The sequence below is a fragment of the Dendropsophus ebraccatus genome, chromosome 8, assembly GCF_027789765.1.
Source record: "Dendropsophus ebraccatus isolate aDenEbr1 chromosome 8, aDenEbr1.pat, whole genome shotgun sequence".
In the NCBI taxonomy this organism is placed as follows: Eukaryota; Metazoa; Chordata; class Amphibia; order Anura; family Hylidae; genus Dendropsophus; species Dendropsophus ebraccatus.
Genome location: NC_091461.1, coordinates 14154162 through 14180932, shown reverse-complemented (window position 1 = coordinate 14180932; position 26771 = coordinate 14154162). Strand labels below are relative to the sequence as shown.

Below are 26771 nucleotides of genomic sequence, written 5' to 3'. Positions count from 1 at the left end.
AGGGCAGAGCAATGTGTCTGCTGTACGCCTATAGGTTATTCCGCTCAAACATAACTTTTGATATGTTGCTGCTCAAGACAAGACTAAGAATTCCTTCCATACTTGTTATTATCTATTCAGTCTCCTTCCCCCAGTTTTCAGCTGCTGCTTTCTGCTGAAGACACAAAAATCTGTGTGTGAGCCTTTCTCTCTGTCTCCCCCTCCTCCCCTCTCCCTTCTGAGATGGCCGATGTAAGTAATTCTGTGGCTGGTTTAATCTGCAATTTGTAGCAATTTTGTAATGCTGGGAGGGTAAATGTGAGGTCAAGGTGCTGAAGAATCTCGTGACATAAAGTTGCAGATAGGGACTTGTTCACATCAGCCATCTTGGAAGAGAGGAGGGGGAGACAGAGAGAAAAGATAGATAGATAGATAGATAGATAGATAGATAGATAGATAGATAGATAGATAGATAGGAGATAGATAGATGATAGATAGATAGATAGATAGATAGATAGATAGAAGATAGATAGATAGATAGATAGATAGGAGATAGATAGATAGATAGATAGATAGATAGATAGGAGATAGATAGATAGATAGATAGATAGATAGATAGATAGATAATAGATAGATAGATAGATAGATAGATAGATAGATAGATAGGAGATAGATAGATAGATAGATAGATAGATAATAGATAGGAGATAGATAGATAGATAGATAGATAGATAGATAGATAGATAGATAGATAGGAGATAGATAGATAGATAGATAGATAGATAGATAGGAGATAGATAGATAGATAGATAGATAGATAGGAGATAGATAGATAGATAGATAGATAGATAGATAGATAGATACATAGATAGAAGATAGATAGATAGATAGATAGGAGATAGATAGATAGATAGATAGATAGATAGATGATAGATAGATAGATAGATAGATAGATAGATAGATAGATAGATAGATAGGTAGATAGATAGATAGATAGATAGATAGATAGGTAGATAGATAGATAGATAGATAGATAGATAGATAGATAGATAGATAGATAGATAGATAGGTAGATAGATAGATAGATAGATAGATAGATAGATAGATAGGAGATAGATAGATAGATAGATAGATAGGAGATAGATAGATAGATAGATAGATAGATAGATAGATAGATAGATAGACAGATAGGAGATAGATAGATAGGAGATAGATAGATAGATAGATAGATAGATAGATAGATAGATAGGAGATAGATAGATAGATAGATAGATAGATAGATAGATAGATAGATAGATAGGAGATAGATAGATAGATAGATAGATAGATAATAGATAGATAGGAGATAGATAGATAGATAGATAGATAGATAGATAGGTAGATAGATAGATAGATAGATAGATAGATAGATAGATAGGTAGATAGATAGGAGATAGATAGATAGATAGGAGATAGATAGATAGATAGATAGATAGAAGATAGATAGATAGATAGGAGATAGATAGATAGATAGGAGATAGATAGATAGATAGATAGATAGATAGATAGATAGATAGATAGATAGGAGATAGATAGATAGATAGATAGATTGATAGATAGATAGATAGGAGATAGATAGATAGATAGATAGGAGATAGATAGATAGATAGATAGATAGATAGGAGATAGATAGATAGATTGATAGATAGCAAAAACGTATTTTCTTGTCATGGTCTCAGAACGCGGACATTGGGCAATGGGCGGTGGTTGTGTCACACCCTGCAGTTGTGCTTCCTCTCGTCCCTTCTCTAGTTTTTATACTGATTAACTCTCATATTGTTTGCAGGTTGCAGAGGATATATGTACATTTTATTCCCATCCCATTTTCCCCACTAGGTGGCACTAAACACAAAGGTTTTTTCAGCCTGTGCCTTCTTATAGTGCACAGAACTCTTAGCACTCTCACACAGTATATTTTTGGGGCAGAGATGAAATTAGAAGTGAAATTCATTAAAACCGTATTAAAGGACAATATTATGAACCATACAAAGTAACAGAATAATGAAACATTCATGGAGCGATGCGGCTCGCTGCTGAGTTTTGCATTTTAAATCCAATTTAAGTCCAATTGGAGGTGTCAGACTTATACTGACAGTGTTAAAAAAAAAATAAAGAAATAAACTTTACAAAGTGGACAACAGTGACACCTGCAGGAAGGTGATGATACAGCAAGAGCTAGGAATTACAATGTGCCTTGTCTTTTAAATATTGGAAATCTAATATGGAATATATTGGTTGTTTTATGTCAGGCAGATATCACACTGTATTATTATTGTACATATATTACAGTTTTACATAACTATAGATAACAGTTGGAGAAGAATACGAGTGTGATGGCTGTTGTCAAGTAGGACAGTGCAGCAGCTTGTGGGAAGAACCATGTTGGATGTATTCCAGGATAGAATAATCACTTACGACCAATTACACGGACAATTACCCTCCTATCTAGTTCACAAGCGCTAAGCAACAACTTTCAGTAGTCATAGGCCCCAACACTATGGAGATGTGTCAGGCCTGAATCTTAACGGCCAAGGGTCAGACTAAAAAGACTGGACCAAAGGGGTGAAGGCAAGGTTTATTATAAAAAGAGCATATAAAGTGTTGATGTCCATTTGTTGTAATCTAAAACCCATCACTTAGTAGATTTGTTTGGGTTTTTTTTACAATAAAGTTGTAAAATTTAGCAATTGAGCAAATATAAATGAACAACCGTTATTTAAAAATAAATAAAATAATAAAATCAATAAAATAAATATTTAGAATTTTTTTTTTGTTACCCACCAGGCATGATTAAAGGGGTTGTCCAGCGAAAATCCTTTTTTTTTTTTTTTTTTTTTCAAATCAACTGATATCAGAAAGTTATACAGATTTGTAATTTACTAAAATTAAAAAATCTGATCTCTTCCCATACTTATAAACTACTATATGTCCTGCAGGAAGTGTTGTTTTATGTTCAGTCTGACACGGTGCTCTCTGCTGACATCTCCGGCCGAGACAGGAACTTTGTCTCGGTTTTCTATGAATCCCCATAGAAAATCTCTCCTGCTCTGGACAGTTCCTGTCTCGGCCAGAGATGTCAGCAGAGCGCACTGTGTCAGACTGAAAATAAAAAATTTCCTGCAGGACATACAGTAGCTAATAAGTATGGGAAGACTTGAGATTTTTTAATAGAATTAAATTACAAATCTATAGAACTTTCTGACATCAGTTGATTTGAAAGAAAAAGATTTTTGTTGGACAACCCCTTTAAATGTTACTTTGACTCTGTGGCTATGTTCACACAGTATTTCCGTCAGTCTTTTGGTCAGTCTATTTTAAACCAAAACTAGGAGTGGGTTGAAAGCACAGAATTTTTTAAAAATCTTTCCATTATCCTTTTGTTCTTTCCACTCATTTCCACTCTTGATTTTGGTTGAAAAAATACTGACCAAAAGACCCGACAGAACATTCAAAAAATAGAAAAGGCGGCCACTTTTTCTATAAAAAAAAAAATATATATATATATGCCAATTATGACAATTATTTTCGGACGCCTTATGCAAATAGCGGGCGTTATTTTTTAGTTGTTTCTTTGCACTGACGGGCGGCAAAACCGCAAAATGATGGATGTCGCAACATTCACAAAAAACATAATTAGAGGGCTTGTTTTAAGAAAGATGAGAGGAATTTTTGCATTTTGGGATTAATATAAATTACATAAATACATATAATTCTAATATTTGTTTGATCCATTATCCCCCGATCATTAAAAAAAAAAAAAAAAGCAATTTCACTTTGACTTTTAGCTTTTTTTGTGGAGGTTACATCAATATCATACATATACATTTTTTAACACTACCAAAATTAAGCTTCTTTATGGAAAAAACCCTTATTGAACATTAAAGGGGTTTACTGGGACTTTTCAGTGATGGTTTATCCTAATGCTGCGTTTACACGGAACGATTATCGTTCGAATTTGCATGATAACGATCTAATTCGAATGATAATCGTACGTGTAAACGCAGCGAACGATCAAACGACCAGCGAGAAATCGTTCATTTTGATCTTACAACATGTTCTTAAATCGGCGTTTGTAAAAAATTTGCAGATCGTTCCGTGTAAACCGTTGTCGTTCACCGATTTAACCTATGGGCGAGATAGGCTTAAGCAATCGCAAAACGATCTTTCCGTACGATATATCGTTCCGTCTAAACGCTGATCGTTATACAGTAATAAAAAAAAATTGGTACTTGTAAAAAATCGCTCCGTGTAAACGCAGCATTAGTGAAGTTCATTAATATTTGACTGGCGATTGTTCTAGACCGACATATATAGTGACAGAAACAGACAGTTCAGTACATTGTGTAGTGGCCATGCTGGGTCACTGCAGCCAAGCTCTCATTGCAGTGAATAGAAACTGAGCTGCAGTTACCCAGCATGGCCACTACACAATCTATGGCACTGTCTGCCCTTGCTCTGTTTTTTCTGTTCTTCTTGGTTCTGTCAAAGGTGGCAAATGTTGGCACCGTATTCACTCAGGAGGTGGAGTACTTATTAGCTCTTTCCAAGAGCCCAGTGGGCCAACACTCTTCCTTTAGCCTTGGTTCTTTTTTGCAAGATGAAAAGCAAAGGAAAGGATTTATGATTATTATTATTTTTTTTCTTCCTGCTGCCACCACTAGGGGGAGCTCACTACAATGTCATTGATAATATTAAAAGATCTACGTGTGTTCTGTCTCTCAGGCTGATGAGGGCGAGTCTCTGTCTCTAACCAGTGAAACCAACACGGCAACAGTCGGTGGTCTCAACCCAGGGGCGATCTATTCCTTCCAGGTGAGAGCAAGAACAGATCGAGGCTACGGGGCCTACAGTGGAAACATGTACTTCCAGACCCTGCTAGAAGGTACGTCACAGCCCATTGTTTTAGTTATCTATACTCTGCTGAATAATGCATTACCACTCAAAGACAAGCAAAGCAGTTAACGAAAGCCAATCCATCTCGGTGCGCGTGGCGTCTCCAGCTGGGAGCGGTACACATGTCAGCTCTGATAATGCCAGCCTCACATGGATCAGCTCTGTATGAATTATATACAATAGCCGCGATAGCACAAGGCTGAGGGTGCGATATATTATGTATATGAGGATGCACATTTAACAAAATTGCTGTGACAGCCTCCAGCATATGGAAAGATGAGCCGTGCCTGGGGACAACACAACCAGCGACGGAAGAATGAACCAAACTCCATCTTATACCATCTGTTGTTTTCTGGTCCAACATTCTGAGCCAATTCTTATAGTTTTATATAGATTTTCCTGACACATAGAACCAAATACGCTGTAAAGACCTGTAGTTACAAGGACACCGCACTTTCATCAAAATTTGTATAAATCAGAGTACAGGTGAATATATTAGAGAAAAATGCCTCTATCTCCATGTATCAGGCTTCTGTTCTGTTCCCTGACTCATCATTCACTCTGAAAAACTGCTGAACGTTTATGTTAAGATAGAAACAGAGACAGAGAAAAACTGCATGAGCTTGTAGCGAGCGTTATAGCTTCAGGACTGAATTCATGGCTCACACTGCTCAGTATTGCTTTATAATGTCCTTTATGCTTCATCTCCTTCTAAAGGTGTGTTGTAGAGATAAGGAGGAGCAGGACCTCCTCCTGAGGGTGTACTATAGAGATATAGGGGAGCCGGATCCTCTTCTGTGTGTGTGTACAGTGTATTGAGACATCGTAGTAGCTAGTCTCCTCCTGAGGGTGTGCTATAGAGATATAGGGGAGCCGGATGCTCTTCTGTGTATACAGTGTATGGAGACATTATAGCAGCTAGTCTCCTCCTTCTGAGGGTGTGCTATAAAGATATAGCGGAACAGGACCCCCTCTTCTGTGTGTGTACAGTGTATGGAGACATCATAGCAGCTAGTCTCCTCCTTCTGAGGGTGTGCTGTAGAGATATAGGGAAGCATGATCTCCTCTTTTGTGTGTATACAGTGTATGGAGACATCATAGCAGCTAGTCTCCTCCTTCTGACGGTGTGCTATAGAGATATAGCGGAGCAGGACCCTCTCTTCTGTATATACAGTGTCTGGAGACATCATAGCAGCTAGTCTCCTCCTTCTGACGGTGTGCTATAGAGATATAGGGGAGCCAGATATCCTCTTCTGTGTGTATTCTGTATAAGGGAGTGAAAGCAACTAGTTTCACAGTATGTATTTATATGTTACTTTTCAGGTGGGGAGAAATCAGAATTATCCCAAGACAAGCTGCCCCTCATAGTGGGGTCCTGCCTTGGTGCTTTGGCCTTCATTGGTCTCTCCATCCTCCTGGTCCTGATACTTCTATTTAAAAGGTTATTGTTTTTTGGTTTTGTTCTTTTTTACAATATCTCATACATATAAACCTGTTCTTCGAAAAAGACATGGTCATCAGTCATCAAGCCCCCCCACCCTCCACAGAAGGGACGTTAAATAGAAAATCATCAGGAAGTAAGGCTGTGATATATATGTGACACATTTGCCTTTCTACTGGATTGTCCATAGAATGACACAGTACTGCCATCTAGTGGCCAAATAATACTGCATAGAATATCTACACAAATGATAAAGGGGTTAAAGTTGCTAATAATATTAGTAGTAGTAGTAATAACAATAATAATAATAATAATAATAATAATAATAATAATAATAATTGTAATACTTACCTCCCCGATCCCCCACTCCTACTGCTCTGACGTTATGGCCAGTGATCGGCTCAGCAAGTGGAGACCAGTAAGAGCCCAGTAAGCACTGGAACTCAGTAGATTTAAAAGAAAAGTATTGCCTTTTTATTTCATTTTTTACTGATTGGAGCCAAATACTGAACACATTTTGTTCTTTTAATCTTTTTATATTTTTAAATATGGAAAATCCTTATCTCATTTTCTGTATATTGCAATGGGGGCAGCCATATTGCCTGAGTTGGTTTTAACAAAAGTTAGGGATAGGGTTTACAGCAAGCCTCATGGACATAGACAACAATGGATAGGACCTGTCCCAATAACATGAATGGGAAATATTTAATATAAAATCTTGATGTAAAACATAGGTCATTTTCTAATTTCTGACGTTTTAATTTGATTTTTGACATTAAAAAAATACATCTTAACCCCTTAACGACTGCAGGCGTACATTTACGCCCCCAAAGTCCTTGCCTTAACTCAAATGGACGTAAAAGTACGCCCCCGGGTTTCCCTCGATCGCTGTGTGTACACATGCAGCCATCGGGGAAGATGGCCTGCTATAATGTATAGCAGGCCATCTTAGCTTGTCGGCACGGGGGGTGGTTAACCCCCCCGTGCTGACGATCGCTGCTTTTGGCTGATCAATTCAGATCAGCCAATAGCGGCTATCTGCAGCTTTCCGGGTCATCGGTGACCCTATGACCCAGAAAAAAATGGCGGTCGGTGCTGTCAGAGGACGGCACTGACCGCCATTACTGATAATGATAAAGCACTGATAAAGTAATGGTGGCCCGGTGCCACGGTCCCGATCGCCGTGATCGCTAGGTAGCTGAGGGGTCCAGAGCAGGTATTTGGGCCATACTCACCTGATCCGGGGTCCCGATCGGCGTCTTCCGGGTCTGCGGCGTCCTCTTCTCGCGTCGTCATCTTCGGCTATTTCCGGCGGTCCCCTTTGGCTTTTTTCGGATCCCTCGTCGTCTTCGGCTTTTTCCGAAATACTGCCCCCTAGTGGCTGATAAGTGTATATTATACACTTATCAGTAGCTACAGGGATATTCAGCAAGTAGAAAATGTTTTTTTTTTTTTTTCCAATTCTTTTTTTCTTTAATTCTCCGCACCCTACCGCCACTGAGTGCTGATCAGCATCGCACGCAAGTGCGATCAGCAACTCCTCCTTTTTGGCGTAGGGTGTTTTTTTCTATATCCTACCGCCACGGTCTGCTGATAAGTACCGCCACATATGTGCGGCATTTATCAGCAACACCCTTTTTGGCATAGGTTTTTTTTTATACTTAATGTTAAAAAAAACATGTAAAAAAAACACTACATTACACAAAATAAAGTTTTACACTACACCACTACACATTTACATACCCCATATACCAATCCCCGTATAAAGATGGCCCCCAGGGTGTTTTCGGCATCAGACGCATACATTATTATTGCCTCCGACACCGAAACAGCCAGTGAGGATGAATGGGGGGATCCTTCTTTCCTCCATTCATCCTCATCATCCTCATCATCTAGTGACGTGTCTGGGGGTAGCGTAGCGTACGCTGCCCCCCATAGACACGTCTTTCCCGTCAGTACCGTCCCAATAAGAGATGATGGTATGGCGTGAAATTCTCCAAACTCTGTGAGAGTACCTCAGGGTACACTTACAGATTCAGGGTACGTGCACACTGCGCAATGGCGAAGGATAACCCTTTGTGCATTCCGCAGGTGGCACCCGCCGGCGGACAGATGCAGGTGCGCGTCTCCACCCGTGTCATAGACTCCATTCTATGCACGGGCGGATTCCGTCATCCGTCCAAAGAATGAACACGTTCATTATTTGGACAGAGGGCGGAATCCGCCCGTGCATAGAATGGAGTGTGACACGAGCGGAAACGCGTGCCTGCATCAGTCCGCCGGTGGGTGCCAGCTGCGGAATGCACAAAGGGTTATCCTTCGCCATTCCGCAGTGTGCACGTAGCCTTAGAGTGTATGAAGGAAGGGACACCCGAATCCAGCCCCCAGATTCCCCCCCCCCCCATCCTCGGCGTTAGTGGGAAGATCGTCCGGGAACTGCTCTTCCCACTGTTAGATAAAGGTTACCACCTGTACGGGGATAACTTTTATACCAGAACCCCCTCTTCCAGTCCCTTGCTGCCCTGTAGCTTGCGGCACGATCCGAACATATCAGAAGTAGTAATAGAGCCCTAATATTTAGCAGCCATGAAGCGGACCCAGCGCTTCTGGATATGAAGGACCCCGTATCGCACCAGGGAAACATTTTCCAGGTGACGTCCCCCACACTGGAGAAAGGGAGACCCCAGAAGAAGTGCAGAGTGTTGCGTAACAGGGGGATCAGGAAGGACACCATTTACCAGTGTGCCACCTGTCCTGATCCCCCCGGCCTCGGCATACTGGATCGCTTTAAGGTGCACCACACGTCATTGGGGTTCTACATTATCTAAATTCTGTCCCTTATTCCTATTTCAGGGGTCACGTTGATCCAGGGATTTTTCCCCTGTGATGAGGCTACTGTCGTCTGCCTCACAAGGTTTTTTTTTGCCTTCCTCTGGATCAACACAGGTTGAGTTTGATGGACACCTGTCATTTTCAACCTTATAAACTAATAATTGGCCTAATACCCACAAAATAAATTAGAATTGTCCCTTTTCCTCAGCTAAATAGATATGGCCGCAATTCCCATTAGAGGATACCATGATGCAAATACAAAGCCTCTGTGCGGCCAGGACAGTAGAAACCCCCCACAAGTGACCCCATTCTGGAAGCTACACCCCATAAGGAATCTAACAAGGGGGGCAGCGGGAATATGGCCCCCTGGTGACGGGCACATTTGTGCCGTGAAAATGAAAAAAAAAAATTATTTTTTATTTTCACGGAACATGTTCTACACATGTGCCCGTCACCAGTGGGGTCCATATGCTCACTGCACCCCTCGTTAGATTCCTTATGGGGTGTAGCTTCCAGAATGGGGCCACTTGTGGGGGGTTTCTACTGTCCTGGCAGCACAGGAGCTTTGTAATTGCGACATGGCCTCCATCCTCCATTCCAGCCTCTAAATGGCGCTCTGTCCCTTTGGTGGCTTGCCCTGTGCCCATATGGCACATTATGCCCACATGTGGGGTATTTTCGTACTCATGGGAAATTACTCTACACGTTTTGCATTAATTTTCTTTTTAACCCTTTGTGGAAATGGAAAAAATCAAGGCTAGACCAACATTTAGTGTATAAAATTTTTAATTTTTACACTAAATCATTGCTCTTGTCTTGATTTTTTCATTTTCACAAGGGGTTAAAAGATAAAATAAAAACAGTAAATGTGTAGAGCAATTTCCCCTGAGTACGGAAATACCCCACATGTGGACATAAAGCACCATGCGGGTGCAGGGTAAACCTCCAAAGGGAAGGAGCGCTTTTGGATTTTGGAGGCTGGATTTGGCTGGAATGGATTTCAAGGGCCAAGTTGCATTTAAAAAGCCCCTGTGTTGCCAAGACAGTTAAAAACCCCCACAAGTGACCCCATTATGGAAACTACACCCCTCAATGTAACAAGGGGTGTAGTGATCATATGGACCCCACTGGTGACGGGCACAAATGTGGAACAATGTGGTGTGAAAATAAAATATAAAATTTTTTACACTATAATGTTGGTTTAGCCTTGAAGTTTTCATTTTCACAAGGGGTTAAAAGAGAAAAAAACACACAAAATGTGTAGAGCAATTTCCCCCGAGTCCGTAAATACCCCACATGTGGACATAAAGCGCCATGTGGGCGCAGGGCAAGCCTCCGAAGGGAAGGAGCGCCATTTGGATTTTGGAGGTTGGATTTGGCTAGAATGGATGATGAACGCCATGTCGCATTTACAGAGCTGTCGTGCTGCCAAAACACTGGAAACCCCCCACAAGTGACCCCATTCTGGAAACTACACCCCTCAAGGAATCTAACAAGGGGTACAGTGAGGATATGGACCCCTTGATGACGGGCACATTTGTGCCGTGAAAGTGAAAAAAATGAAAATTTTCACTTTCACGTCACATTGTTCCACATTTGTTCCCGTCACCAGTGGGGACCATATGCCCACTGCACCCCTTTGTTAGATTCCTTGAGGGGTGTAGTTTCCAGAATGGGGTCACTTGTGGGGGGTTTCTAGTGTCTTGGCAGCACGAGGGCTCTGTAAATGCGACATGGCCCTTGAAATCCTTTTCAGTGAAATTCAGCTTCCAAAAGCCAATTGGCGCTCCTTCCCTTTGGAGGCTCGTCCTGCGCCCCCTTGGCACTTTATGTCCACATGTGGGGTATTTCTGTACTCGGGAGAAACTGCGCTACACTTTTTGTGTCTTTTTTTCCTTTTATTCCTTTAAGAAAATGAAAAATTGAAGGCTAGAACAACGTTTTAGTGTAAAAAATAATTTTTTATTTTTTCACGCCACACTGTTCTGAAAATCTGTGAAGCACCTGTGGGGTCCAGATGCTCACCGCACCCCTTGTTACATTCCTTGAGGGGTGTAGTTTTCTAAATGGTGTCCCTTTAGGGGTGTTTTTTATGTTTTGGCACCCCAGAGCCTCTGCCAACCTGAAGTGGTACAGTCAAAAATGACCAAATAAAACAGAGGCGTTGAAATTCACTAGGCGCTCCTTTATATCTGAGGCTTGTAGTTGCGTCAAAAAGCGCAATAGGGCCACATATGGGGTATTTCTATAAACTGCAGAAACGGGGCAATAAATATTGGGGTGCATTTTTCTGGTAATAAGTTTATAATTATGAAAAATATTGGATTACAATAAAATCTCTGCACAGAAAATAAAAATTTTCTAATTTCTTACACACTTAGCTTTTATTTCTGTGCCTTCCCTAAAGGGTTAAAAAAGGGGTGCAGTTTCTGAAATGGGGTGCTTTGTGGGGCTTTCTAACATACAGTCCCCTCAAATACACTTTAAACCTGAACAGGTCCCTAAAAATATCTGATTTTGAAATTTCACTGAAAATTTGGAAATTTGCTGCTAATGTTTTAAGCTTTCTATTGTCTAAAAAAAATGAAAAAGTTTAATAAATGCCGCCAACATAAAGTAGACATGTTGCTAATGCTATTTAATATATAATTTAGGTGGTATAACCATTTTCTGTATAAGCAGAAAAGTTTTAAAGTTAGAAAAATGCAATTTTTCAAAATTTTTCACTTTAATTTGGATTTTTTCATAAAGATTCGTTAAAAGTATCGACTCCAATTTACCAAAAATGTAAAGTACAATATGTCACGAGAAAACAATCTCAGAATCAGCCAGATAGGTAAAAGCATCCCGAAGTTATTAATGAATAAAGTGACACAGGTCATATTCATAAAATTTGCCTCGGTCCTTAAGGCCATTTTAGGCCCGGTCCTTAAGGGGTTAAAAACAATTTACAATTTTTTTACACTACAAAATTACCAAATATTAACCCCTCCTTCACTGACACATCTTCTACTTAGACTCACTCTCTCTATGAATTACAGAAAGGTGACCTGTATGACGGCATTTTTTTTTATCATTTATATTGGTGTTAATTTACTGTGTTATCTAATTATAGTAAAAGACGAGAGACTCCGTATACCGACAGGCTGCAGCACTATATCAGCTCGAGAGGTGAGTGCAGCATTCACTGTGCTGGATATAAGGGATCAGCGATCAGCGGACACACAGGTCATGTCTTCTTATATTGTATATAACTTAGAAGTCTGCTGAGATATCAGTGCTGGAAAATACGGGTGTAAAGAGCAGCTCCTTTATTACTGTGCCCCACGGATTTTGTGTCTAATGCAGCAAATTCTCTAAATTTCATTACTTAAACTTTATTAATATTAAAGAGTCAAGTGGGCGTTGCTGAAATCAGGAAGAGTCAGGCAGACCAGCCTACAACTCTTGATTGACACCCCCTGGCCTTTGGCTGGTGGTCACATGCAGTGGTCTGGGGTGATAGCACTTAGGCCTGAAGGGGCAGGGTTAAAGGTCAGACTGCCTGACTCTTTCTGATACTGTCGGGGTCCAGTTGGCTCTTCAATATTAATAATAAGGGTTATTTGTAATTATTTTAAAATCACATACATCACCTTGTTTGGAAACGTAATGAGATACTATAAAAAGGCATAGTGGTATTTCCTTTAATAGTGATCTTGATTTGAGACAGTACTGTACTTCAGAGCTGTATGCATAATTCTGTTAAAGGGGGACTCTGGAGAAAATAATATATATATATATATATTTTCAAATCAACTGGTGCTACAAAGTTATACAGATATATAAATTACTTCTATAAAATGTCAAACCTTCCAGTACTTATCAGCTGCTGTATGTCCTGCAAGAAGTGGTGTATTCTTTCCAGTCTGACACTGTGCTCTCTGCTGCCACCTCTGTCCATGTCAGGAACTGTCCAGAGCCGGGGAAGTTTTCTATGGGGATTTGCTGCTGCTCTGGACAGTTTCTGACATGGACAGAGGTGGCAGCAGAGAGTGTTGTGTCAGACTGGAAAGAATACACCACTTCCTGCAGGACATACAGTAGCTGATAAGTACTGGAAGGTTGGACTTGAGATTTTTTTTTTAAAGAGAAGTAGTTTACAAATCTGTATAACTTTTATAGAACAACATAACTTTTTTCTTAGTACCCCTTTAACTCATGAAATGCCACACTCTTAACAGTATCCGGGGAATACCTGGTATGAAGATATCACTTTCCAGAATGCAAACCATTATAGTAAGACCTGGGGAGACACTGAACAAGCAGGGTCTGCTATGAAGTCTCCACTGTTTATTAGATTTGTATATATAAATGCTGCTCAGTGAAAGGAAAAAAAAAAAAAAAAAAAAAAAATATATATATATATATATATATATATATATATATATATATGTGATTAATATAATGGTCTGAAAAACGACTCCTATTTATCTTACTGTAGGGTTAGGAGTGAAATATTACATTGATCCCTCCACATATGAGGACCCCACAGAGGCTGTGCGCGAGTTTGCTCGAGAAATCGATGTGTCCTTTGTGAAGATCGAAGAAGTGACGGGATCAGGTAAGGAAGAGAGGGGAAAGAGAGAGGAAGAGATAGTGGCGTCTTCTTAAATAGTCCAAGGAGGCCCAGAGAAAGTGACATTCAAGGGGTGACTTTGGTGACTATAGATAATTCTCCCTGGCTTTCAAAACAGCCGACACTTATTGAAAGTTCCTGTTTTGCAGCTCAGTTCTGTTAAAGTGACTGGAGTTGAATTGTAATACCGCACACAACCTGAGGACAGGGGCGGCGCTGTTGTTTTTAAAGAACATAGCTTTTTCTAATCCTGGATAACCCCTTTAAATTAGAAAGAACAGCTCTGAAGGACAAAGTTCTGCACTTTTATGAGAAATTCTGAGTAGTCTGAGAAGATGACGCTCATGTATAATTTTCTATTACAGGAGATTTCGGTGATCTTTGCCGCGGTCGCCTGTGTCTACCTGGGAAGCGAGACATATCTGTGTGTATACGGACACTACGTTCAGGGAGCAGTGACAAGGAGCGGGGGGACTTCCTCAGCGAGGCCAGCATCATGGGACAGTTTGACCATCCCAATGTGGTGCGTCTGGAAGGAGCTGTGACTCGCAGCCGCCCCATCATGATCCTGACAGAGTACATGGAGAATGGCGCACTGGATGCATATCTCAGGGTAGGTGACGGACCAAGAGATTTACAGAATTTTCCCTTTGGAAAGTGAACAGATCCCATGGCTGACATGACTGCTGTCTGAGTGCCTCCTCCTTCTTGTATTGCAGCAGTGTGAGGGTGGTCTCTCCGCCCTACAGATGGTCTCCATGCTCCGCGGTGTAGCATCTGGTATGCGATATCTGTCAGACAGAAGTTATATCCACAGAAACCTTGCAGCTCGCAGTATCCTGGTGAACGGACAGTTAGTGTGCAAGGTGTACGGACTACGTGGACCTCTAGAGGTGGTGAGTCTGGAATATCGTAACACACCGACCATCGTCAGAACCAGTTGCATAGAAAATGGGACCATAGGCAAAGAAGCACAGTAGGCCACCCCTTAGATAATTTTTGCTTGCTCCACCCTTTGCTCTGGGGATCCTGCCCTTGGAGGCTCATAGAATATGAATGCCCTAGGCAGTAGTCTACTTCGCCACCACATAAAAAAAACAGACTATGCATATCATGAAATACCAGACCCATTCATTAAAGAGTCCTCCCAATCCCTTGAAGCATGTTTACTTCTCACTTAAAATTGGCGGTAAAGAGATGGGGACGCTGGGTACAGGTCTACTGTACAATGTCCATCCCAAGCCTCCTCTACTTATTACAAGGGTAATGTGTTTGTTATTGAGCCTCCACCATTTCCCACCAGGTCGGGAGACAGTCTCTACGTTGGATGGCGCCAGAAGCTCATCAGCAACGCAAGTTCTGCAGTGCCAGCGATGTGTGGAGTTATGGAATCGTCATGTGGGAAGTCACCTCCTATGGGGAGCGACCCTACTGGGACATGAGCAATCAAGAGGTGACCACCATCATTCTGTACATGGGGATGAGCAATTACATTCTATAGTTATAGGGTCATCATTAAACTATGGGTGGAGGGGGAAGCAGGACTCATAGGCTCTCTCTAACTCTATAAGTCCTGGTAATATCTACACAGGTTTATGAAAGGGCTCAGATTATGGAAACATACCCCGAGGTTACCGTTTCCCCCCCTGTGCTTTATACTCTTCAGGTATTAGATGCCATAGAGCAGGAGTATCGCCTGCCCCCTCCCCCGGACTGCCCCAGTGCTCTTCACCTCCTCATGTTGGACTGCTGGCTGCGTGATCGGACACAGAGGCCTCGATTTGAGCAGATTGTCAGCTCTCTGGACCGGATGATCAGAAATCCTAATTGCCTCAAAACAGTGGGAGTTTCAAGCAGCAGGTAAGGGCCGGGTCATATGAGTTTGTACAGCAGTGTTAAAGGGCTATACCATGTATTTACATTGATAATCCACCCTACGAAAACCCCATCACCAGCAGCAACTCTATAAGTAGAAAAGGGTAATGCCCCTCCCCAAGCATGAACATTTACTAATTCCAAAATTAATTTAGACCCCTGAATATCCATTACTTCATTAAGACAAGGGACGCTAAATTCATGCAGACCCCTAAATCATACCTCTGACCAGACCACTATATGCATTCACACCCCAGCCTAGACCTGGAAATTCATTTAGACCCCAGGCCAAACCCTAATAGCCATTTGCATCCTAGATAAAATTCCAAAAAGTATTAGGACCCCAGACCCTGACCATATCCCTAATTTTATTTAGACCCCTAATAAGCCCCTGATATTTATTCAGACTTCCAACCGGAACAATAAATATATTCGTACCTCAGATTAGATCCCAACATTCATTTGTACCCCAGGTAACCCCTATGTATAATCAGATTCCAGACTAGATCTTAAAGGAGAAATCCAGCGAAAATGTTTATTAAAGTATTGTTTTGGCCCCAAAAAGTTATACAAATCCCCAATATACACTTACTACGGGAAATACTTATAAAGTGTTTTTTTCCCCTGCACTTACTACTGCATCAAGGCTTCACTTCCTGGATAACATGGTGATGTCACTTCCTGGATAACATGGTGATGTCACTTCCTGGATAACACGGTGATGTCACTTCCTGGATAACATGGTGATGTCACTTCCTGGATAACATGGTGATGTCACTTCCTGGGTAACATGGTGATGTCACTTCCTTGGTAACATGGTGATGTCACTTCCTAGATAACATAGTGATGTCACTTCCTTGATAAGATGGTGATGTCCCTTCCTGGATAAAATGGTGCTGTCACATTTAAACCAGGAAGTGACACCACCATGTTATCCAGGAAGTGACATCCCCAGTTTTTCCAGGAAGTGATATCACCATGTTATCCAGGAAGTGACATCACCATGTTATCCAGAAAGTGACATCACCATGTTATCCAGGAAGTGACACCACCATGTTATCCAGGAAGTGACATCAACACTTTAACCAGGAAGTGACACCACCATGCTATCCAGGAAGTGACATCACCATGTTATCCAGGAAGTGACATCACCATTTTATCCAGGAAGTGAAGCCTTGATGCAGTAGTAAGTGCAGGGAAAAAAGCACTTTATAAGCATTTCTCGTAATAAGTGTGTATTGGTGCTTTGTATAACTTTGGGGAGGCAATACAATACTTTAATAAACTTTGTTGTCGTACTTCTCCTTTAAACTTCAATCAGGCCTCAGACAAGACCCTAATCTAATTATTTAATTTATTCCTCCCCCTAAATTGATTCAGACCTCAGGCCAGACCCCAATATACTCACCACCCTTCTGTCTCGTCACTTCTGTACTAAGCTTCTCTGAATCTCAACAGCTAGTGACAGGACCCAATTTACCTTGCTCTGTCTGTGAATTTAGCTTCCAATTACAAATCCAGCCATCTCTGTGTGACTGTGAGAGGGTATCCCAGTCCCCTGTCAAATGGAAGAACAAAACAGTCCCAGTTTTAAAGGGGAAATTCACCCGAAATCAGTCATTGGTACAATCCATTTTGATTAATGTTTTCTGCAGTCTCTAAATTATAATTTAAACAACATATTGAAGACTGAAGGGGTCTATTGGGGTCTCTGATGGTGATCTGTCTCCTGTAATGCAGTCTCCAGACAGGCTGGATTTCCCCTTTAAGTAACATGTTGTTGTCAGGTTGAGACTTTGTCTACAAACCCATCGTACTTTATTCTCACAGACAAGAGACTCTCTTTAATTTATTGTCTTCCTCGGCTTTCTATGTAAATTATTCAGCCTAAAAGCTGCTCCTCCTATAGTAAGATGCAGTGTCCATCCATGTGTAACACCCAGACGTCTTCTCTCCTCCGCCAGACCCTCGCAGCCGCTCCTCAGCAACCATCCTCCAGACTTCCCCTCTCTGTCATCACCTCACCAATGGCTGGAAGCCATAAAGATGGAGCGATACAAAGAAAACTTTGACAAGGCTGGATACACCACGCTGGACGCCATCTCCCGACTGACCGCCGAGTAAGAAAGAGATGACGTTCATTGGTTTATTAGGCTCATTGGTTATTAAATCTCTGCTTGCTGTCAGTGAATGAGACAATGCTCTGTGAGTCTATTCCTAATACATCTATAGTGGATGTCAGAGGTATTCATCAGGAGGAATCCCAATATATACGTCCCCCATAGGCTGTATGGCAATAAAATTCATACATATAAATATACGTTCTTCGTGAAGCAGTTAACAATAGTCTATATAGTTGAAGTCGGTGTATCTAAGACCGACTAAGGCCAAGCAAGCAGAGATCGGACAATGGTGAGCCATGGTGAACTGAAAGCTAAGCTTTGACTAGTTGCTATGGCCTTCATGGAGATTCAGGGCACTGTCTTATACTAGGGATCTCCCTTGTCCCCATAGCAACCAATCACAGCTCAGCTTTCATTTTACCAGAGCAATATGAGAAATGAAAGCTGCGCTGTGATTGGTTGCTATGGGCAACCGAATGATCCTTAGCATAAAACAGCGCCATAAATCTCCAACTTTGTCAAGATCTCTGCTTGCTTTTGTTGAATGAACAAATGGTTCTTTATAGACAGGAAGCCAGTACGGACCTGACACTTTTCACAACTCAAGGGTTTGTTATGATTGTATCCAGTCTAGACAATGCTCTATAAACACCCTGGACGCCATATTGTTGGATTTTACCTGCACTGATACATTGTAGCAAACTACTGCTGATGCGTTTCAGCCTGAATTCACACTGTGTGCCAAGTAAGCCGCCAGTACAATGTCAGCTGTATGCGTAGGCCCCCAGAGAGCCATTTTGGTCTCTGTCAGTCATTCAGAATTGCTATCTTGTCGCACAGTTTAACCCTACGTATACCGGCCACCTTACAATCGTCTTGTGATTCTCTGATATACCGTGAGGGTTGTAGTCTGTATAGTTGACAATGCCGATAACATTACATCTCCCATAATGCAGTACAGCAATGTACATGATGAATATTGGGTACTATAATCCAGCAAAATTGCTTTGGATATGACCAGTAGATATACAGGATTTACTATAGGTCTTTGATAGGCCGAATCCTTTCCCTTTCTGGAAAAGTTGGATTATGGTCACTTACAGCTCCCATTAAAATTGACACCCAGCTTTCCTTTGCTCCTCATTACCGTGTATTCCTAATTTGCAGCACTGCCATAAAGCAAGGAGATCACCGTATAACTATCTGTAATAGTGAGGCTGGTAGTCTTATATGAAACAGATATGCAGAGACTTTCTACCATCTTGACAGGAGGCGATTATTGGTGGGTTGAGGAGGATATTGGGGTCACACTATCTTAGCACCATTTACACTTGCAGAATATTTGCCCTTTACATCCGTGCCAGTCTTTCCGCCTCTGGTTTGGCATCTGACCCGTTTTCCTTCCTTTTCAGAGACATCCAGTTAATCGGAGTGACACTTTCTGGTCACCAGAAGAAGATTCTCAGCAGTATACAGCTCCTGAAGGCGCATCTACAGCCCCTGGAGCCCGTGGAGGTCTGAGGGACTGATAGACAGATGCGGCAGGCGGGGTGGTGACCCCAGGATGCGGGCAGGAGACATTGGCGCACACACAAAGACTCTCGAGGAATCAAACATTCATACGACGTAACAGAAGCAGCTCCAAGAAAGCAGAGCCGAGACTGAGACTGTACGAGTCCTGGGAACCATGGATACGGGAGGACGTGATGGCCGCCATGAAGTCAACAGAATGATAGTGCATTACCCGACATAGGAGCACGGCCTAATGTCCTGGAGGCCCACTAATACACATAATAGCCTAGAAAGTTGCAGACAATTTTAATTTTCATTTAAAGGGTTAGCCCTCCCCTATCTTAAAGGTTAAGTCCACATAAGGTGCAGCAATATAGATTTATTATAAAAATGAATAATAAAAAAGATTTTGACAGAATACCCCTTCTTAATTTGGAGAATATGCCACAAATTGGCAGCATTTCAGTCCTGTGTAAACGTACTATTATACACTCCAGAGCTGCACTCCCTATTCTGCTGGTGGAGTCACTGGATTCTGCTTGTAGATTCTGCAAAGGAATATTGTGGATCAACTCCATGAATGGAATCTCTGCCACATCCACTACACATGCACTGATGCCCGGACGAGGGACAAATCCTTAAAAATCAGTAGGCCTGCATTTCTGGCAATAGGTCACTAGAGGGCAGTGTTCAGGTAAAACAATGAGTTGAACAATATATGAGGCAATGCTATACAACCCCTGACTGACACCTGGATAAAGAGTGGCTCACCTGGCTGTTCTATGTATACAGATGCTGACAGTGCTGTCTGTTTTTATATACAGATGCTGACAGTGCTGTCTGTTCTATGTATACTAAAGCTGACAGTGCTGTCTGTTCTGTGTATACTGATGCTGACAGTGCTGTCTGTTCTGTGTATACTGATGCTGACAGTGCTGTCTGTTCTATGTATTCTGATGCTGACAGTGCTGCCCGTTTTATGTATTCTGATGCTGACAGTGCTGTCTGTTCTGTGTATACAGATGCTGACAGTGCTGTCTGTTCTATGTATACTGATACTGACAGTGCTGTCCGTTCTATGTATACTGATACTGACAGTGCTGTCCGTTCTATGTATACAGATGCTGACAGTGCTGTCCGTTCTATGTATACAGATGCTGACAGTGCTGTCGTGGGGTGACCCTTGTGTATTGTGCAGAATAATAAACTATTAGATCTGATCTTATTTTAACTCTGTGTCTGGAATATTCTTATACACAATATGCTGCTGTTCATGGAGAGATGATCTGCCACAAGAAGTCAGGCGGAGGCAGAAGTGCCGGCCCCTGTAGACTCATGTGTGGTGTTCCAGGGGTGCAAGATGGTAAATGCAAGGGCTGATGTTGTGGCACCACTTGTCACAGGGCTCGGAGTGGATACCAGTACACACCCATTAAAGGTGTTTGCAATGTCCCATCTGTAGTGTGCACTCTGCTGGGGGAAGTCTGACAACCTTGGCTACAGCTGTGCCTTTGCGGCCCCCATAGACTTATGTACCTGTGCGTCCCCTGTAGTCTTATGCACCTGTGCGGCCCCTGTAGTCTTATGTACCTGTGCTCAGTTTTTAGATCTAATCTGCTGCGAATTTGCTGCGTATCGCAGCAGTAAATACGCAGCGTATATGCCGTGTGTGTTTGTACCCTTAAAGGGGTTATCCAGTGCTACAAAAACATGGACACTTTTCCCCCCTCTCTTGTCTCCAGTTCAGGTGCGGTTTGCAATTAAGCTCCATTTACTTCAATGGAACTGAGTTTCAAAACCCCACCCAAACTGGAGACAACAGTAGGGGGATAGTGGCCATGTTTTTGTAGCTCTTGATAACCCCTTTAAAGTGGTGGAGAGGAAGCAGCGGAAGGGTAAGGAAGAGCTAGCTGAGCTTCCAACACCAACCATGTAATAGAGATTTTGTTAAGAGTTTTGGGTAGGAGATCTCAATAGATTCCTGTATTCATCTGTTTCTTGGAAGCGCATCCATGAAGACCAGGTTGCATGAAATTTTTTGTTTCTGGAGAGTATGTTGGAAGTGAGGTCCTCCATATGCATCAGGTCATTGATTTTGGCAATCCACAAGGATACCGCAGGTGTCTCTCGTTTCCAACACACTGAAATGCAGGCTTGTGCCGCCATCAACAGGCAACTGAGTAGTGAGTTTTTGTAGGCCTGCTGAGATATCTTGCAGTGATGGAGAAGGAACTCCTGAAATTTGGAATTGATGGACGACTTAAGTGTAAGGTAATAGATCCTGGATCTCTGTGCATCTGTCAGGGTTATTCCCAAATCAGCTTCCCACTTTAGGACAAAGTTTGGTGGTGGTTCTTCAAGGGTGGTCAACTGCATGTGGTATGTCTGTGATAGAGTATGACGGATAGGTTCTGTCTCTGAACACATTGTTTCGAAGGGTGTAAGTTTAGGCTTAAAAAGAATCAGGGGTAGGCAAGGAAATGTCATAGTTAAGCCACTTTCCAGGGACCCAGTAGACAAGGGTTCATCTGCTCAGAAAGTTCTGCAGCTGTCAACCAAGTCTTATCGTGGAGGAAATTGGGCAATCCACTTTCTGAAAACTTTGTCTGTTGAGCTAGGTGTAAACTCTGGGCTTCCTAGTATAGGGGACATCAGTGAGTTAAGTGTGAACATGAAGCCAGAGTTGGGCCAATGGTAGGATAATACTTAATATCACTCAGTTGGGACAAGGGAATCCAAGCTAGTCCTTGTACAGGGACTGTCGTGTATGACTGCTCAATGGTTACCAACTGTTTCCTACTGCCATTTCTACACCAATCTACTATATGAGCAAGGTAGGTCGCTTAGAAGTATTTTTTGAGGTCAGGTAACCCAATTCCTCCAGTGTGCCAGTTTATTTCCCCAGATAAAACACGTTTGAACTGACGCCATAGAGCGGAAAAATGCCACAGAGAGACGAATCGGCAGAAACTGAAAGAAGAAAAGAATTCTGCGTAGTATATTCATTTTATATATGGCGCAACGACCAAACCAAGTATGAAGGCCTTTGGTCCATCTCTCGCAGTCGGCTTTAACACTGTTAATAGTAACTAATCTATCCCTCGTGTGTGATACTGCGTTCTGTGAGATAGCATCTGCTGTGCACCTTCCTGTCGGCGTGACATCTGGATTGGTTTCTGTGAAGAATAACCCACAGGAAGAAGGTGAAGAGGTTGTGAAGCACAGACACAGAGACAGCCGAGCTTCAGAGCAGAGATCCCTACTCCTCCTCCTCCTCCTCATCTACAATGTATATTTCCTTCATTGTCTTGCTGTTGTCCCTCTCACCCTGCCGCCCGCAGTACACCACCCAGACTCCTCTGTTACTGGTTACCTATACCGGTCAGGGGTTTTCTGTGCAGTGCTCTATGGAGACTGAAGGGGACCCCCATACATACTGGTACAGGCGCGGGTTACATGGAGGTCCTATCATGTTTATATCCTACTCTCTGGGGGGCAGCTCGGTGGAGGAGCTGCAGAACTTCAAGGGACGACGATACAGTAACTCCAATTACACCCTGGTGGCTGAAACCTCATATGGGAGCGACTCCGGGGTCTATTACTGTGCCTGGAGCTCCACAGAGGCAGAAGGTGAGGGGGAGGAGATGCAAAATCTATGTAGAAAGACCAAGACCCTTTGGCACTGCTCAGAGATCTCCATTTATACTTATACAGTATTGTAAGTGCAGGTCCAGTGATGGGGCTCACACTGCTGATGGAGCCATGGGCCCTCCCTGCTGTGACCCATAAGTGTCCATTGATGTTATAGCCACATTGCTCTATAGCAATGCCAAGCACAGTGCCCCAATAACAGGGCAGTCCACCCAACACACCCCAACGAGCATTAGGTACAACATCACCATACATGCATGCTCCTTTATTAGTACCAAGCAAACATATAATCTCCATCAGTATCCGCCATAGTGATTGAAAGAGTACCAGCAGCACACACAATGTTCTCATCAGCGACAGTCACAGTGTCCCATTAACCAAGACCAGTGCCCCGATCAGTGTCAGACACAATGCCTCATCAACCGATACCAGTGCCCCAGTCAGTGTCAGTCACAGTGCCCCATCAACCAATTCCAGTGCCTCATCAACTAATGCTGGTGATCCACTCAGTGCCAGCCACAGTGCCACATGAACCAATACCAGCACCCCATAATGTACCAGACACAATGCCCCATCTACCAACACCAGTGCTCCAATAAGGGCCAGTCACAGTGCCCCATTAACCGACACCAGTGCTCCAGTCAGTGCCAGTCACAGTGCCTCATCAACCAATTCTGGTGATACAATCAGTGTCAGCCACAGTGCCACATCAACCAATACCAGTGCCCCAAGTAGCATGCCCTCTCAGCCACAATGGCCTATCAAGCAATGACAATGTTCCAGTCAGTAACAATCACACGGAACTATCGACCAATGCCAGTGCTGCAATCATCACCAGCCACAATGCACAACCAACTAACATCAGTGCTTAAACCAGTGCCAGCCACAATGCCCCATCAACCGGTATCAGTTCCCTAATCAGTGCCAGCCACAATTCCCCATCAGCCAACACCAAAGCCAGTCACAGTGCCCCATCAACCAATGCTGGTGCCATCCAAAGTGCCAGTCAGTGCCAGCCAAAGTGCCACATCAACCGATACCAGAGTCCAAAACAGCACTAGCCATAGTGCACATACAAAAGCATCGTGCCCCCTCAAACAATGTCATGAACCTTCACCGACAATAACCTCCACCCCAGCAATGCCCCTCATTCTTCCTATAACATGAAGTTTGGCCTATTTGTTCCCTTACGCTGGTTTCCGTCAGGTGCAGACCAGTATAATTCCAAGTTTACTGTATGTTTCCATCAAGTGATACAACAATCTTAGTGGTTGCAGTTCTCCATAAACGCACAACAGGTTTTGGGTTATTCACACAAGGTGGAGAAATCTCTTGATACTACATAAGTGTCAGTCTACATGATATACAACCATAGGGTTACCCCTGGCACAGCAGCCAGGGCCACTAGTCATTCTAGTCGTTTGACTTCCTGTAGTGGGTCTAGATGCTTTCTTCTGTTGTCAACTGTTTAGACCCACCAAAGCCCGCCCAACACCCCCCGCAACACCAAAAGCCTCTTCATTATATAGCAATGTGTGCCACCATGCTCCATGTGTGGTGTCCCACCACAGGTATTACGTATGCCACACCTGTCACAGAAGCCATTTTACTCCAAGCTAAGTGGTGATGAAAGTAGTTTATTATTTCACCACTAGATGTTAGTGTTTTATATGTGAGCTCTTATCACTCGCCTTCTCTCTTTGCACACATTCTTCTCCACCACTCACAGGGTCCCTTACACCGCCCCCACCCCCGTAGGAAGTAGTCACTTGGTGGGAGGAAGTGTAGCTTCAGTTTTTCTCAGGTTCTTGTGGGAGGAAGACACACAGAGTAGGCATCCCTGCTTTAGCTAAGCCAGGGCCTGGCTCTGCCAGGACCCCTTTCCTGGACAGTTCAGTTGTGTCGGAGACACATGTGTATGAGGCAGCCAGTCTATCTACTTCCACTATGCAGTGTTAAACACTACAAGGAGGACAAGTCTGGGATAAACCCAGCCTACGCCGAGAACCACTCTACAAAGTGCAGGGCAGTATCCTAGGCTGATTACTGTGTTTTGTTGGTTGATTTGTCATGCCCCAACTAGCCAGAATACTGCTCCACATTGACGAGGGGCAAATACCCTGAAACGGCTGTCTGTGGATGGATGCCTGCCTTGGCAAGCCCTTGTCATGATCGCAATACTCGCACCTTGAGTTAGACATTGACAAAAAGGGGCCACCCTATTATTTCCCTATTTATGTTCCAATACTCGCAACTAGGGCTGGGCGATAATGGCCTAAATTAATATCGCGGTTTATCGTACATATTGCCGCGGTAACGATAAATTGAGCGATAATTATGACACGCCCCCTTTTGAAAACCACACCCATTTGAAACACGACGTTTCGGCGTCTCCTATGCCATTTTCAAGTGGCACTTAGCAGACATAGGAGACGTTAAAACCCTGTGGTTTACTTAAGAAGTTTGCTGCACATCATTTTATGGAATAAATTCACATTTTCACATTTGTACTACAATCAGAGTGCTGCAGAGTATTTTTTACTAGCCGATTTGATCCAAGGTCTACGATTTGTCTGCTGGCACCCACAGTGCTGCCTATATTGTTTGCTATAGCTATCTATCGATCAACGATCGATAGATAGATATTAGAGAGAGGAGATATATTATAGATAGATTATACAGTATATCGATAGGATAGATACGATAGATACATAAATAGGAGATGGATAGATAGGAGATAGATAGATAGATAGATAGATAGGAGATAGATAATAGATAGATAGATAGGAGATAGATAGGGAGATAGATATATAGATATGTCTCATATATCTATCTGTTATCTATCTATCTATCTCCTATCTATCTATAATCTATCTAATTTCTCTCATATCAATCTATCTATTTTACCTGCTGTTCTGCCCTGAACCCCCCCCCCCCTAGCACATACACTTGGGGTCAGGTATGGGGTCGGCACCTCCTTGCTCCCCCGGGCACCGCTCTCTCCCGCACAGGAATCCTCCCTGTCACATATATCTGCTGTCAGTGTCCCGGGCAGAGCGTCGCACACGGCTGCTTCCAACACTGACCTGACAAATGATAACGGGCGCCGAGGATTCCTGCGCGGGACAAAGTGCGGTGCCTGATGGAGGGAGGATGTGCTGACCTATACCTGACCCCCTGCAGCCGCTGTATGTGAGGGAGAGGGGGGCCACGGCTCGCTGTGAGTGCAGCTTCCAGAGCCGTCTGGCAGCAGCAGCAGCGATGAGCACACACTGGAGGGGGAGCTGCTACCTGGAAACAGCCTGTCACATCTCCAGCCTTCTTCCTTACCCCCAGCAGCACTGTTATCAGTGTCCTGAGCCGAGCGTCACACATGGCGCACGCCCCCCCCCCCAGACAGCAGAATAGTTTTACCCAGGCCAGGCAGCGGAGGAAGAGGGACGCGAGGAAGCCTGAGGGGAGCAGAGCAAGCGGCCGCCGGGTAAGGGGAGGAAAAATACCGCAGATACCGTCCTGGCAAAGTTGAGGTCGGTTAACCAACGCCAGTGACGGTATCGGTATTTTTGCGGTATACCGCCCAGCCCTACTCGCAACCGAGTGGGACTTAAGTGTGGTGCTCTCCTCATCATGGAGGCACCCCGTGGCAACAGGCTAGAGATATCTGGCTATCCTGTGTTTTGAGACTCACAGCCTAGGCTCCACAGACTCTTGTTTTGCATATTTAAATTTTAGGGTGCATAAGTGGAGACTCTTGATTGAGTACTTTATTGAAATTTTTTCACTGATCTCCTTGAGTTCAGTGATTACT

The 26771-nt window shown here is 43.1% G+C and overlaps 1 protein-coding gene across 1 annotated transcript in view; it reads left to right on the top strand.

The window, feature by feature from the left end:
* The window catches only part of LOC138799960 (ephrin type-B receptor 5-like), a 70715-nt gene extending 50212 nt beyond the window's left edge, over positions 1-20503 (top strand). Inside the window, exons 7-16 of the mRNA XM_069981765.1 lie at positions 4741-4900; positions 6235-6352; positions 12300-12355; positions 13668-13787; positions 14168-14415; positions 14522-14695; positions 15106-15255; positions 15469-15662; positions 17642-17797; positions 19213-20503. Of these exons, the coding sequence (XP_069837866.1) occupies positions 4741-4900; positions 6235-6352; positions 12300-12355; positions 13668-13787; positions 14168-14415; positions 14522-14695; positions 15106-15255; positions 15469-15662; positions 17642-17797; positions 19213-19321 (1485 nt within the window). The 3' untranslated portion in view covers positions 19322-20503. The remainder of the gene's footprint in view (positions 1-4740; positions 4901-6234; positions 6353-12299; positions 12356-13667; positions 13788-14167; positions 14416-14521; positions 14696-15105; positions 15256-15468; positions 15663-17641; positions 17798-19212) is intronic.
* The last annotated feature ends 6268 nt before the right edge of the window (positions 20504-26771 follow it).